The sequence below is a fragment of the Gossypium raimondii genome, chromosome 8, assembly GCF_025698545.1.
Source record: "Gossypium raimondii isolate GPD5lz chromosome 8, ASM2569854v1, whole genome shotgun sequence".
NCBI lineage: Eukaryota > Viridiplantae > Streptophyta > Magnoliopsida > Malvales > Malvaceae > Gossypium > Gossypium raimondii.
The window spans coordinates 57,536,738-57,551,473 of NC_068572.1; the positions used below are offsets into that span (position 1 = coordinate 57,536,738).

At 34.7% G+C, this 14,736-nt stretch overlaps 1 protein-coding gene across 1 annotated transcript; it reads left to right on the forward strand.

The window, feature by feature from the left end:
* The first annotated feature begins 12,116 nt into the window (after positions 1 to 12,116).
* On the forward strand, positions 12,117 to 14,293 carry LOC105792438 (protein LIGHT-DEPENDENT SHORT HYPOCOTYLS 6). The gene is made up of 2 exons (XM_012621020.2): positions 12,117 to 13,258; positions 13,635 to 14,293. The coding sequence occupies exons 1-2, from the start codon at positions 12,557 to 12,559 to the stop codon at positions 13,647 to 13,649; spliced, it is 717 nt and encodes a 238-aa protein (XP_012476474.2). The 5' UTR covers positions 12,117 to 12,556; the 3' UTR covers positions 13,650 to 14,293.
* The last annotated feature ends 443 nt before the right edge of the window (positions 14,294 to 14,736 follow it).

The window sequence follows — 14,736 nt, forward strand, 5'->3', positions numbered from 1 at the left end:
TTTTCGATCTGCTTCGCTGTTAACTTTGCTGTTAACGTAGGAAGGCAAGATCTGCTTCTTTAACCAGCTCCACTGCAACCGATGGAGGCAAGGCTTTGTTTTCGATCTTCACTGATCTGTTCCCTAGGGAACATGACCTGTATAATGAACCTAATTATGCCTAATGATTAGGATGGCATGATCAAAATGAATCAAATGCTCCTAACTAGACATGTGTGACATGGTGTTTGCATGAATGCCAAATTTTATTTTTTCGAGAACGATCCCGCTTAGGTTGCCATTACTCGAAGTTTATTAAGGCTTTGTGACTAACGTGCTATAACGCCTTCTTGCTCGATTGACTTTTTCAAAGTAACATTTAGCTAGGTTGCCCCACTGTAGACCTCAAAGTTTAATCCGTTGGGGCGCAAAAGATGTACCATCATTCTCCTACTGTAATCCAAAGGTAGAAATACGTGGCTTTTCCTCAATCCTCTCTTATCCCAATTCAAGGATACAGGATCTGAATCATTCTGGTTTCTTACACCATTCTCAGGGTGTCATACCAAAGAATTATGCACAGATAAAGGCTCTCTTCTCCGAGGTAACCTCTTCCTATTGCCTGATGATCATTGCTTGCTTGTTCATTTAAGCTTTGTCATTAACCCGTCATCTTATCATTTTGTTCAACCAATGCATTCGACAACGAAATTCAAAAAGAAAGTCTAAATTCAGACTATTCCTTCTCAGATTTCCAGCCTTTAAAATTGGTGTGTTCTAAACAATAGTCCTGTTTCAGGCTTCTATATTATTTAGAAACTTTTCAGAGTAATATGCAAAACTTCCTTTGTGAAAGTTTTATTAGTCCATTAATCATTATTCCAATGCAACATGTTTGCAAAAAGGTCATAACAATGGATAAGAATAAAGTTGGTTCTGAGCATAGCTCGAAAGAATAAATTATCGAAAATAGTAAAGAAGGATGACAAAGAAATTAATTGGAAATGTAATATCTTGGAGAAGAAAAAGGTATTCCAAGAATATGAGAATTGGGTGCCCCAGATATCGCAGCTTGAACTTCTCTATACAAACTTTCTGATTACCATTTTGAGTTGGACATGTATTTAGGAGATCTACAGCGCCCTATCGATGCCCCAAGATGTCGCCTATCCCTTCCTGTTGATTCAGGCATAGCAAGATCACCACATGCCTAATCTGATCCAGATTCGAGTTGCTTTGATTACCTCATGCTCCATTCTGATCAATATTTGAGCCGCCCTTTTCGGGTTTTCAACTCAAATCCCCATTGGCCTAAGGTGCCCTTTGCGGGTTTTCCCCATAGCCTCTCTATTTTACTTTTCATTTTTTCATTTTCATTTTCATTTTTCATCTTTCTTTTTTTTGAACTTCATTGTCTTGCAATACAGTGGTAAATCGTGGTGCCTAATTTTGAACTGATTACAGCCCTCAGCTATCGTGTTGTCATTCCAGTTCAATTCATTTTACAATACCATCCTCTCTGGCATATGATGACATTGACGCGTGCAGTAGCCTCTATCCATTTGATGAAGTAATTAATGATCTCAATAGTGAAGCAATTCCCATTAGAAGTCTTCGATAATGGTGATGTCCATGCCCCATTTTGCTCAAAATTTGAGTGGCCCTTTTCGGGTTTTCAACTCAAAACCACATTTGGTCACAAAGCGCCCTTTTTGGGTTTTCGCCTTGGCCTCTTCTTTTATTTTCTTTGCTTTTCATATTTTTATTTTGACTTTGATTGATTTCTCTTTTTCTTTTTGTTTTTTTATATTTTGATTTTGATTTTGATTTTTTTTCTTTTTCTTTTTCTTTTCCTTTTTTTTCGAATCGGATCTGAACTCTTGGGATTAGGCAAGTCCTTGTTATCCCTTTCAAAGGATCTCCTCTGATATCGGATTTCCCTTATAGAGCCTTTTGGGGCAAAACTACAACTGGAAACTTTTGATCTTCCTCTTCCATCAGGATAAAATCCAACATCTTGAAGGGATAGAAACTCGACTTCAAACGGGCAAAGCTATGCTGAATCGACGAGAACGGCATTGCCACGACAGAGAATTTTATCATTCATACAAGTTTGACATCATGTTGTTGTGCAGATTTCTTTATCAGTGCTTGACCCGGCATATCCTGGTGTGATCCTACAAAGACCTCTTTGAACAAGGTCTTACTTCATTTTTTAGGACAAGTCAATTCTAATCTTCACCAAGCTCAGAATTCCTAATGGTTCATTGAGAGGTAGGATCTGTCTATCCTCCTACTCAACCATCCTCAATAAGATGTCATTTTCAAAGTCCTGAGATCCCTCTGAACACATGCCTTGCTCAAAAGAAAAATCTGGGTCTATAGCAGAGTCATTCACGTCATTGATATCTGAGGACCCATAATATGCACCGAAGAATATACAAAAGAATGTATAAATTTATGAATGATTATTTACAATATGATTATGAATGAATGATGGTTTGGAAGAAAATCCAAAAGAATGAAAGAATATAGAATTATCCGTAAAGAATGAAAATATCGGCTCAAAAATAATCGTAAAGATGTATTTCATTAAAATAATAACGTTCAGACATAAGCCTATTTCACAAAGGAATTTCTATCATTTCTAGGCTAAGAACAACAAAAATGTTCTAAACATTACTTTAAAAAGCTCTAGAGACTATAGGGTTTTCTTCCGCAGTCGAATTGCTTAGAACACTTCCACGTTTATAAGGGCAAATATCTAACAGGGTCCCCTCTTCAGTTGCTTCTGCATTGCATTCACTCCACTTATCAATTATGATTGGGTAATGGAGTTTCCGCACTGGAGGAATCATAAAATTTAACGACGCCCATACTAATAAGCCTTTCAACCAATTTTTTAAAAGCAATGCAATTTTCTATCGAATGCCCCGTATTTCCCGCATGATATTCGCATTGTGCATTCGCATCGTGTCATCTGGGGTACGGAGGCTGTGGAGGCTTTGTATAGAGAGGGGCAACAATGCACGCGTTGAATAACTTTTGATACAGCTCCTTATACGTCACCGGAATTGGCGTAAACTGGAGGTTCTCAGTACCTTGTTTCACACAAGGTTCTTGTCTAGATGAACCTTGCTGACTAGCAATCACCTTATTGTAAGTGTTCACATTGCTCACCTCGTTTTCCTTCTTCTTTAAGTCTGACCTTCTATTATTCTCCCCAGCATCAATCTTTCCACTTCTCACGGCACTTTCAATCATTTCACCGCTCATGACTATGTCTAAAAAGCTTTTTGTCATGCTTCCTAACATATGCGTAATGAACGGGGCCTTCAGCGTATTGATGAAGAGCATTGTTGTCTCTTTTTCCAGGAGCGGTGGCTGAACTTGTACGGCAATCTCCCTTCACCTTTGTGCGTATTGCCTAAAACTTTCATTAGGCTTTTTCCCCATATTTTGCAGGGTAATTCTGTCAGGCATCATTTTCGAGACATGATTGTACTGTCTCATGAAAGCCTGTGCCAAATCCCTCCAAGTACCAATTTTTGTTCTGCTCAGCTGATTGTACCACTTTGACACCGCTCCTGTAAGACTTTCCTGAAAGTAATGTATTAATAATTGATTATTATTAATATACCCTGTCATTCTTCTGCAAAACATAGTAATATGGGCTTCTGGTCTCGTTATATTTCTCAAATTCCGGCATTTTAAATTTGTAAGGTAGCACCAAGTCCGGAACCAAGCTCAGATCTTTTGCGTCTATCCCATAATAGCTTTCAATGCTTTCTATTGCCCTAAACTTCTCTTCTATCCATTTCAATTTCTCCTTAAATTGTTTTGGAAGTTCCTCCTTCGCCTTGTCCTTTTCAGCCATCTCATTAAGATCTGGGATATCAATATTATTCGGGCTATCACCAGGATTAGAGCCCGCTCCGGGTTGAAAATTCATTGGTATTGAAGCATCGCCTTGGAACTGTTGAGGCCTAACCGACACAGAGGGTCTTCGCGGATGCAGCTCAGTTTGAACCTGCGCATGCGGAGGCGTGAAACCTGGAGGATAAAGTGGTTCGCCATTGTTTTCTTCCTCATTAATAATCACATGTCCTTTCCCCTTATCTACTCCCTTCAATAATTGTGTCATCTTAGTTATCAGATCATTTTGAGACTCTTGCATCTTTTGTACCATGTCATGCTGAATCTTTTCTATTTGTTCTTTCATTTGTGCCTGCAGCTGGTCTTGCATTTCCTTTTGAAGTCGCTCTAGCTTTTCCAACTTTTGGTCCATAATTTTTGACTTAGCTCGGGTGTCATAACTTTGTCGGTTTTCCAGGTTAACTGAAATAAATTGACTCAATTAGACTCTTTCAATGGATGCTAATGCATGTAATACCGGTGCATAAAATGAATGCCTAGAGAGACATTGATTTTGATTCAATTACATTTAGGAAACTTTTCTAGAAAGAAAATTCCTTTACATAAAGCAGATGCATGTACGGTCTCGCCCATATATTCCTAGAAACAACATCAAACTTTTCCTTCATCTGCATGTTTGTGATAATCTCGCCAATTTCCAACAGACGCCACTGCTAGCTTCTTTTCTAGATCTTGGTCGTCATCTTCATGAGACTCGTCAACTTCTTTAAGGGAGTTCGAACGTCGAAGGCTCTTGGACAATCGTCTTGAATCCTCAGGCCACGAAGCAAGGTCACGAACTCTTCCATCGTCCTTCTTGTGTTTCTCAGAATATATTCAGGCAGTCGTATTATTTTCTACTTTATCAAGGAATTCGTATTCCATGACAAGCTTTCTAATTTAGTAATTGGATTTGAATCAATATCTCTTTCCTAAGATGCAAATGCAATGCAATCATAATCAAAACAAAACAAGATGGGTTAGTACAAAATAGAAGCAAACAAGAAAAATAGAGTACCTATTCGGGTAACCACTAGGGGTTTGAAATAGCTCTACCTAGGGTGAGCTTTTAAGGTCTTCTACATGCGGTTTGGCTCTAAAGTCAAGGTACCCGAACCAGCAGATTCCTCGATCCTCACCCATTATAGGCTCATATGGACTGAGTTCGGTTCAGGGGAATACATTTCCCTATGGCTGCACGGAGATGAAAATCTCACGAAGACATAGGTACGGATGTATCCCGAAAGCGATCCACTATCCTGCACGGAGGTCAAAACCTCACGAAGGACTAGCTTCTCACTCCCACTTAAAAGGTGTGACCAACGGTCATGCAATGCAATGTGCAGAAAGATATAAAAATTTAAACTGCAAAACTTGATGAAAATTATAATTCAAAACAAATGAAATGCAATGAGAGGATTGTAAATTTAAACCAAGTTTTCAATTTTCGACAAAAAGACAAAAAATAATCAACTCATGGCTTGACTCACTTATTTAAGTTCCCCAGTAGAGTCGCCAAGCTGTTGACATCATTTTTTGATGAAAACGGGGTCGACTTGGGTTTTGAAAAATGAAAACGAAAACGGGAGTCGCCACCGGTCCTTTTTGATGAGGTGTGATCAGATCACCTCAAAAAGTGGTTGTTTTTAATAAACGATTTAATTTTATTAAAACAACGATTTTGGACCACGAAATTCAGAAAAACGGGTTCAGGAGTCGGTTACGCACGAGGAAGGATTAGCACCCTCGATACGCCCAAAATTGGTACCTAGTTGATTACTTAATGTCTTAGTGTCGAAAAATTGAAAACTTTAGAGAGATTTAAAATACGATCTTTAAAAAAAATCGGATGACATGGATTGAAATTCGAGAGGATATTTGGCTATTTGGTTAAACGAGAAAAATCGACACCCTGCACCTTAGGGCACGTTTTCTCGAATTTCCCAAATGCAAAACATTGCCTTATTTCGAAAATTTTTTAAAAGGATATTTAGCCATTTGGTTGAATGAGAAAAATCGACACCCAGCACCTTAGGGCACGTTCTCTCGAATTTCCCAAACGCAAAACATTCCCGGTGGGTTGGATCTCGAGTCAAGGGCCAAAATGGCACCATTTTGGGGCTATTGAAGCCAACCCTAAATGGCGTTGTTTAGAGAGTCTATAAAGACTAAATTTAAAAAAAAAAATCATTTACACCCTTTTTCTTTTAAAAAAACTTTGAGAGCTCTCTCTCAACTCTCCAGAATCCGGCCAGGGGTCCGGCCAGGTCACCAAGACAAGCCACGGCCACCGGTGCAGCTCCATTGTCATGATGGTGAAAAAACCAAAATCCCCATATTTATCCTTTCGACCCTCTTAAATCCAAATATGGGTCCAAATTTTCTGAAATATTAACAAAACACCCAAAAAACCAAGAAACCTTTTGGCTTCCAGCCACCTATCCTCGGAGGTGACTTCCTCAGCCGTCCACAGTGTTGAAAACTCGAACACCAGGTGACTTTCTTCTCCCTTTTCCCCTTATTTTATTTTTTAAGGTAAAAATATAAGAAAATTTAATAATAAGAACTATGAGAGTAAAAAATAAAATAAAACAAAAATTGTAATAGCCCGAATTTAGCGTGCATGGTAAACATTGGCTACGACTAATACGTAGCCATTTATATTGTCCTATTCATGCCAGATAAAGTGGATACATACATGGTACTAATACTCTGCTTGCATGATGATATATATGTTGCTTTTTCTCCTACAACTTATCATCATAAATTCATAATATGCTTTTGTACAACCCAAGTGTCATGTCACATTTTCTCTCTCTCTCTCTCTCTCTCTCTCACAGACACATATATATGACTATGAGGTATAATCTTTAAAATGTAATTTTTCATTTTTATTTCAAATAATCTTCATTTTCTAATATATTAAAGAGTAAAGTTTCAATCCATTAACCATTCAAAGACTATATATATATATATATATATATATATATATATATATATATATATATATATATCATTAATGTGAAGGTGTTGGAGATTCGTTTAAGGTTAATTTGATATAGTTTATTAGAGTTTTAGGTGTTTTAAAGTATCTTTTAAATTATCGATCACGAAGAGAGTTTCTTTTATTTGTGGGTTATTTCAATATCTATGTTTTTATTATATTTGTATTTAAGATGCGTTTCTTTCTTGAAAATTGGTTAATAATAAATTGATTTACCCTTTTAAAAGAACAAGTTATTTTTCAAAAAAAACAATCATGAATAATTTTATTTTATATAAAATTATCATCAATAAATTCTAATATTTTTATGTTAATAATAATCTTCATTTTAAACTTTAAAATATTAAATGTAAAATATTATAATGTTTAATATTATTAAACATACATATTTAATTACTTACCTCTAATAATATAATAAATTATTAATATATTTAATATAAGTTATTATTTTAATAAATTATCCAAGATTAAAATTTTATTTTAGTAATAATTTTAGACAGGGAGAATCTAGAAATTTTTTAGGAGGGATTGGAAATTAATTATAAATTTTGAGAGGTCAAAACATAATTTTATCATTTATCAATTTATAATTTCATTTTAAAGGTATTAAAAGATTTTTTCATTTTAGAGGGGTTAAAATGTAATTTCATGATATATTAATTCATAAATTCACTATTTACAAGGGGACTAAAATAGCAATTTTTAATTTTGGGGCTAAGATCCTACTTGCCCCTTAACTACGTCTCTAATTTTAGAGTTTAGGGTTAAATTTTAAATAATATTCTTAATATATTATTGAAAAATATTAATATAAATATTTTAATGATAAATATATTGTTGACACCATTTTTGATGAAAACGGGTCGACTTGGGTTTTGAAAATGAAAACAAAACGGAGTCGCCATCGATCCTTTTTGATGAGGTGTGATCAGATCACCTCAAAAAGTGGTTGTTTTTAATAAACAATTTAATTTTATTAAAACAACGATTTTGGTCCACGAAATTCAGAAAAACGGGTTCGGGAGTCGGTTACGGGCGAGGAAGGATTAGCACTCTCGATACGCCCAAAATTGGTACCTAGTTGATTACTTAATGTCTTAGTGTCGAAAAACTGAAAACTTTAGAGAGATTTAAAATACGATCCTTAAAAAAAACTCGGATGACATGGATTGAAATTCGAGAGGATATTTGACTATTTGGTTAAACGAGAAAAATCGACACCCATCACCTTAGGGCACGTTTTCTCGAATTTCCCAAATGCAAAACATTGCCTTATTTCGAAAATTTTTTAAAAGGATATTTAGCCATTTGGTTGAACGAGAAAAATCGACACCCAGCACCTTAGGGCACGTTCTCTCGAATTTCCCAAACGCAAAACATTGCCTTATTTGAAAATTTTTAAAAGGATATTTAGCCATTTGGTTGAATGAGAAAAATCGACACCCAGCACCTTAGGGCACGTTTTCTCGAATTTCCCAAACGCGAAATATTGTCTTATTTAGGAAAAGTTTTTGATGCATGGTGTCAACATGTGCAACAAAACAATAACGAATACGACAAGTTGAGAATAAAGAGAATCAACAATCATCAACAATGAAATAAATAAATAAGAGTCGAATCAATCACATAATATCAAATAAATAGAAGAATAGAATTAAAATGTCCCTTTTAAAATAATAATAATAATAATGAACATGTGAATAAATAAATAATAACAACAATAAAGAAGATGAATAAAATTATGAAAATATAAAAAGATATACATGTATGTACACATCAAAGTTTGAAAATAATGAGAAATATATATACAAGTAAATAATGATAATTTATATAGATATTAAAATATATGTCAAAAGTATGTATGTATATATGTATTTAAAAAAACATATATGATATAGATGTATATATATATATATATATATAGGTGTGTATATACATTGTGAAATATATTGAAAATATGGGCATATATGAATTATATATATGTAAGGAAAATATGGATTTTAAAATATAAAGAATATGTATGTGCCAAAAACTAAATATAAAAATATATTTATGACTTTGAAAATGTGCATTTATATATATATATATATATATATATATATATATAGCAAAACATATGTATATATATATGGTAGAAACGTATATATATTTAATGTATATAACAAAATTAAGATTAAAAAGTAGAAATAAATAAATGATAACAATAATTAATAATAATAATAGTATTAATCTAATTAGTGGAAGAGGATTGAATTAACAAGCAAACAAGATATAGGGACAAAATCGGGAGCAAAAATAAAATTACAGGGTAAAAAACGCGATAAAACAAATAAAAAGGACTAAAATCAAAATGCGCGCAAAAATCAGGGACCAACTGAGTAATAAAACCCAAATATGGACACATGTCCGTCGTTTTAGCGCATCAGTGAGCCAGCGACGAGATCGAAAAACAAACAAAATTTTGGGGATAAATTAAAAGAAAACAAAAATGAACAAAATGAGTAAATTTAAAAGAAAATAAATGCAAAAGGACCAAGATCGCAAATAGACCTTTGGTCCAAAAACACGCGGATCCTTAATGTCCAACGGGTCGGATCTCGGGTCTCCTCAAAATAGCGCCGTTTCAATATTAGTATAAAAGTTGAATTTTTTTCTAAAAGGCTCATTTCTTCCTCCTTTTCAGAAAAAAAAATTTATTCTCTCTCAGACTCTCTCCCTTGGTCATAGAGTCTGGCCAGTAGCCGGGCCGAGGGCCACCGCACCGGCCGTCGGTCACCGGCGCTGGCGCCGCCGTGCACGGTGGCGGAGAGTAAAAAATATTATTTTTACCCCTTTTTAGATCTCAGCCTCCTAAATATGGCTCCGGTTTCGAAACACCCAAAAAGAAAACAAAAAGGAAAGGACCACCAGCATTTCAACTACCGAATCTATCGCCGGAGAAGAAGCCTCCGACGATATAGGCGCCAAACGATCCCGGTGAGTGTTCTTGAAGCCTTTTCCTTTTTCTTTCTTGTCAAAATAGATTCGTAAAAATAAAAATAAAATGAAAAAATTGAAAATGGAAATCAACAATAATATCTAAATCCACCTTTTTGAACTTCTCTTTTTTTTTATTTCTCTTCCAAAGATTTCTTTTTTTGTATTTCAAAAATCCCCCCTTTTGATTACATTTCATCCGGCTCGTATAGCCGATTTGCACTAGTTATACTACTGTTCATATTATTGTTTCTTTGCACTGCTATTGCTTCTTTTTTTGCAGGTGGGGTGAGGTCAATGGAAGGATTTTCCATCTTGGTGCAAGGTAGTACCAGGAGAGCAGACCTCGGGCGGTGGGTGTGCTGACACCGCACATGGGGGCAACGGCACAAAGGGGCATTAGGGTTTCTGAAAACTTTATGTTGTGAGCTTGTATTTGGGTTTAATTTAGATTGTTGGGCCGGGGCAAATTTGGGCTTTGTACATATATTATAATTTATAAATATGTAATAATAGATATTTTATAGCATAAAATATGAATAATTTAATTATATAAATAAGAGTATTTGCTTAAATCATGCTTAACTTCATTTATCCCTTCAAACTCTAATGTGTCATTATCAACTCTCATATATATAATATACTTAATTTAAATTAATTTTCAATTAGGCATTGCTATTATTAAGTTTTGGTATGATGTTAGTTATTATAAAATAATTAAATTCGATTGCCAAAAGAAAATTATGTTCTTGTAATATTCTCAGTAATAAATATATTCATGTTGTGTTTGTTTCACTAAGAACAAGTTTTAGAAAATGATTTTAAAAAAATTATCAAAGAAAAATATTTTACATAGAATCATTCAAACAAAAAATCATTTTCCGAAACCTAAATTTCTATCCCATTTTTAATATCATTGCTTTAAGTGATGGGAGTTTATTAGTGTTATATATACTTCACATTTATAGATTGGGAACCTAGATTTATATTGCAATAAATAAGTGTTTAATTATTGTAGGGCTTCTAAAATAAGTAAATAATTTTAAAAATTATTAAAAGCATTTATTACTTATTGTATTGGTGGTATGGTTTTTTTGTTAACTCCCCAAATAAATAAGTAAATTACAATATGGTTTACTTATGAGAGGGAGAGCGGAAATAGAGCAAAACATTTGTATTTGATTAGGGTGAGCAGAGTGCACGTGGCTAGTCAGAAATAAAGACGCACCCAAAACATATTACACCAGCACGTGGAAGACACATTCAAACCACCTTAATCCGGCAACTACCATGCTATTAAATAGAGCTAAACACAATTCCATTCCAAAAAAAAAAAATCAATTTTTGAGTTAATTCAAATAAGTTATTTGAATAATTTAAATTTTTTGAGTAAATTCGAATAAGTAATTCGAGTTTTGAGTTTTAAATTTGAGCCGAATTGAATTTTATAATTGAATAATAAATTAGTATAAATAATTCTTTACTTTTGTCAATTTTAAAAATAAAAAATTGATCTCTCTCAATAAAAATTTCAAAAATAAAATATTTATAAAAATTAAAAAAACTAAAGAATATATAAAGAAACTTAAAATTTAATTTTTTCTAAAATGATAATCTTGAGACCTAAATTAATTAATTAATTAACGATTCAAGTTTATCATATTAAAACATATTTTTTCTTCTTATTTTAATTTGAAAAAGTGTTCAAATATATATGTTTTAACATGAAGTTAATTATATTGTAACAAAATTTTAATTTAACATATTTAAAATTTTAATTTAACTTGAATAATTTCACTCAATTTAAATTTAATTTTACTCGACTCGATTAAAAAATTCAAATTAAATTAAAACTTAATTTCATTCGAATAAACTCGACTCAAGTAAAAAAAATTTGAACTTAAATTTTTTTTAATTCGTTTCGATTCAACAGTTAGCCTAGCTAACAAAAGTTACCCTAACTGAGATACCCATTAACAGGAGCGCATCCATCCCGCATTCTCATACTCCCCAACGTGTTGAACACGCTCCCCTTACGTTTTGACATTTAGGGGAGAAGGGGAGGATGTAAGCAAGCAGGAGAGTGACTGGAAGAATGCGAGGGCCGCTGGGGAGGGGGGGATGAATATGAACCATGTCATGTCCATTCCCATTGGGGCCACCATGTGATCTTATAAAAAATGGGTTACATTTATTTTTCAATACTTGTGATGTTTATAAAATGGTAGGAAGTGAGAAATGTAATTGATCGTCCCATCATATTCATCATCCAACATCCACCCTACTTATTTGTTTTTCTTTTTATCTTTCTCTCTCTGCGCCTATCTTTTTCAATTGAATTTTCTTTTCTTTCATTGAAAATTAAACCAACGAATAAAGAAGAAGAAAAATAAAACACAAGCAAATCTTTCCCGTGAAAGGATCCCATGGAGCACTACTTCTTTCAATGAACCCTAAACACCCTCAATTATCATACTCTTATTTGACTGACCTAATCAAACAGAAGCAGCTAATAAGGGTTTGTCAATTGTGAGTGATTGATAAATAGCTTGGATTTTGGAATCTCTCCCTACACTTGGATTTCAGATAAAAACAAAATCCCAGGTGGGAAAAATTCATCACTGCCCATCAACAGTTCATCACCAAAACCCCAACAGTTTCCTCTTCTTTTTTTCCAAGTCAATGGATTCTGCCTCCGGAGGGAGTGACAATAGCATCAAAGAGGCTATACCAGCAACAGCTTCAGCCCTGTTGTCCGCGGCTTCACAACAAGGAGGAGGAGGTGGTAGTGAGTCGTCTCCTTCCCCAGCTCCACCGAGTAGGTACGAGTCACAAAAGCGTCGAGACTGGAACACTTTCTTGCAGTACTTGACCAACCATAAACCCCCATTAACACTAGCTCGTTGCAGTGGCGCACACGTAATTGAGTTCTTGAAATACCTTGACCAGTTCGGCAAGACTAAGGTTCACATAACGGATTGTCCCTATTTCGGACATGTAAACCCACCTGCTCCCTGCGCTTGCCCACTGAAGCAAGCGTGGGGTAGCCTCGACGCGCTGATCGGACGGCTCAGAGCTGCTTATGAAGAAAACGGTGGACGTCCAGAATCCAACCCTTTTGGCGCAAGGGCTGTGAGGATTTATTTGAGGGAAGTGAGAGAAGGGCAGGCTAAAGCTAGAGGGATTCCTTATGAGAAGAAGAAGCGAAAAAGGCCCACCGTCACAACTACGGCTGTCGGGGTCAATGTGTCCAGGACTTCCACTCAACCAGTTGATGGCGGTGGGGGTCGCGGCGGCATTGGTGGTGGAGATGATAGTGTTGGTGCTAAAACTGGGGCAAATGTTGGTAGTGCCACCGCAGTTGCTGCTGCCACCACTAATAGCGTATAGTTCTTTTTCCCTATTAACAGATTCTTTTCCTCTTTTTTTGCCTTTAACAGCTGTTTTAAATGTGATTACGAGTTATATATATCTGGTGGTTCTGTCGGGAAATTGGATTGACATCCCATGAACCAAATTTAGGATTTAGGTAGAATTCTAGTTTTAATCTCTTTCAATCAATCTCTCCTATTTTCCCCTTTCTCTACTTTCTTCATCATTTCTTGCTATGCATGTACTTGAAAAAGGAATATAAGAAGTTTTAATCTTTTTTCCCTTTCTATTCCTTCTTGTACGTTATGTGTGAATGGTTTTGATGGGTAGAACTAGGAAAAACAACCCAAGTATTTAAATGTAATATTTTATCATTTTTGATGTTCAGGCGGGTGGCATGTAAAGAAGACAATATCATGTTTTTGCTTCTAACTATTAATCCATCAATCTTTTTCTCCTTCCGTCTTCCCCATTCCTAGACAAGGAGCAAAATTTCATCCTCATTCCTCTGCAAGGAACAAATGGGTCACTTTAGATTCGGGTTTCTATCATGCCAAGGAAACTTGGCTTCTTGTCATTATTTATATCCCTAATAGGTTTCTCTTTCGTTCCTTGTTTTGAGTTTTTGACCTGGTTCCGGTTGGTAAGCTCCAATCAGATGCATGCAGATGTATGGAATTCATTATTTATGGAGAAGAAATCTATTTTGTTTGGAAAAAGGTTGAAGAAAGTTGCACTAATTTCCTTTCCTTCCCCATAGGGCGGCCATAATGTACAAGGAAGGGACCATTAAATCTTGAACAGTTTCATATAGATATAAATTTCCATTTTCTAGTTTTGTTTTACACTATGGTGTGTGAGTGTCGGGTTAAGATTTGTTTGTAACTATATCTAAGACAAACTTAGGCTGGTTGGGAATGAAAGAGGGCAAAATCTAGCCAAATGTTTTCCAGTTTTATTACAACAACAACACTTTACACTTCTCAACTGTGCATCTGGTCCCGGGGCTCCCCCGCAAGGGGCAATACCAATTCTGCTTTGCTTTGATTTATGTGTCTCTATATATATGCACACGTGCGCCTCTCTGAATTTACACATCTTGCTCGTTCAGTTTCAGGTGTTTTCTGCTTTATATCTTCATCATCTACGATTTGAGTTTAAAGGATATTAACTCACTTCCATCTCACCCTCTCTTTATTCTCTGCATGAGCTTTAATAATTTCTCTTTCTCATGCTATGACCGAGAAAAATTGAAAAAACTAAGACTGCCTCTAAATCTGAATATTTTGAACGTTTATAAAATACAAATTAAAAAAATTGTTGTTATTAATAAATTTTATTTTTATTTAATTTACAATTAATTTAATTTTTTATTAGACACAAATAAATTTTTTTATTTACTATAGTCAAAATTCAAATCCCTTAACCACTTTAACTTACAGTACTCTATTCTCCGGGTGTTCATCTCATTGTTTTTCAAACCGGATTAG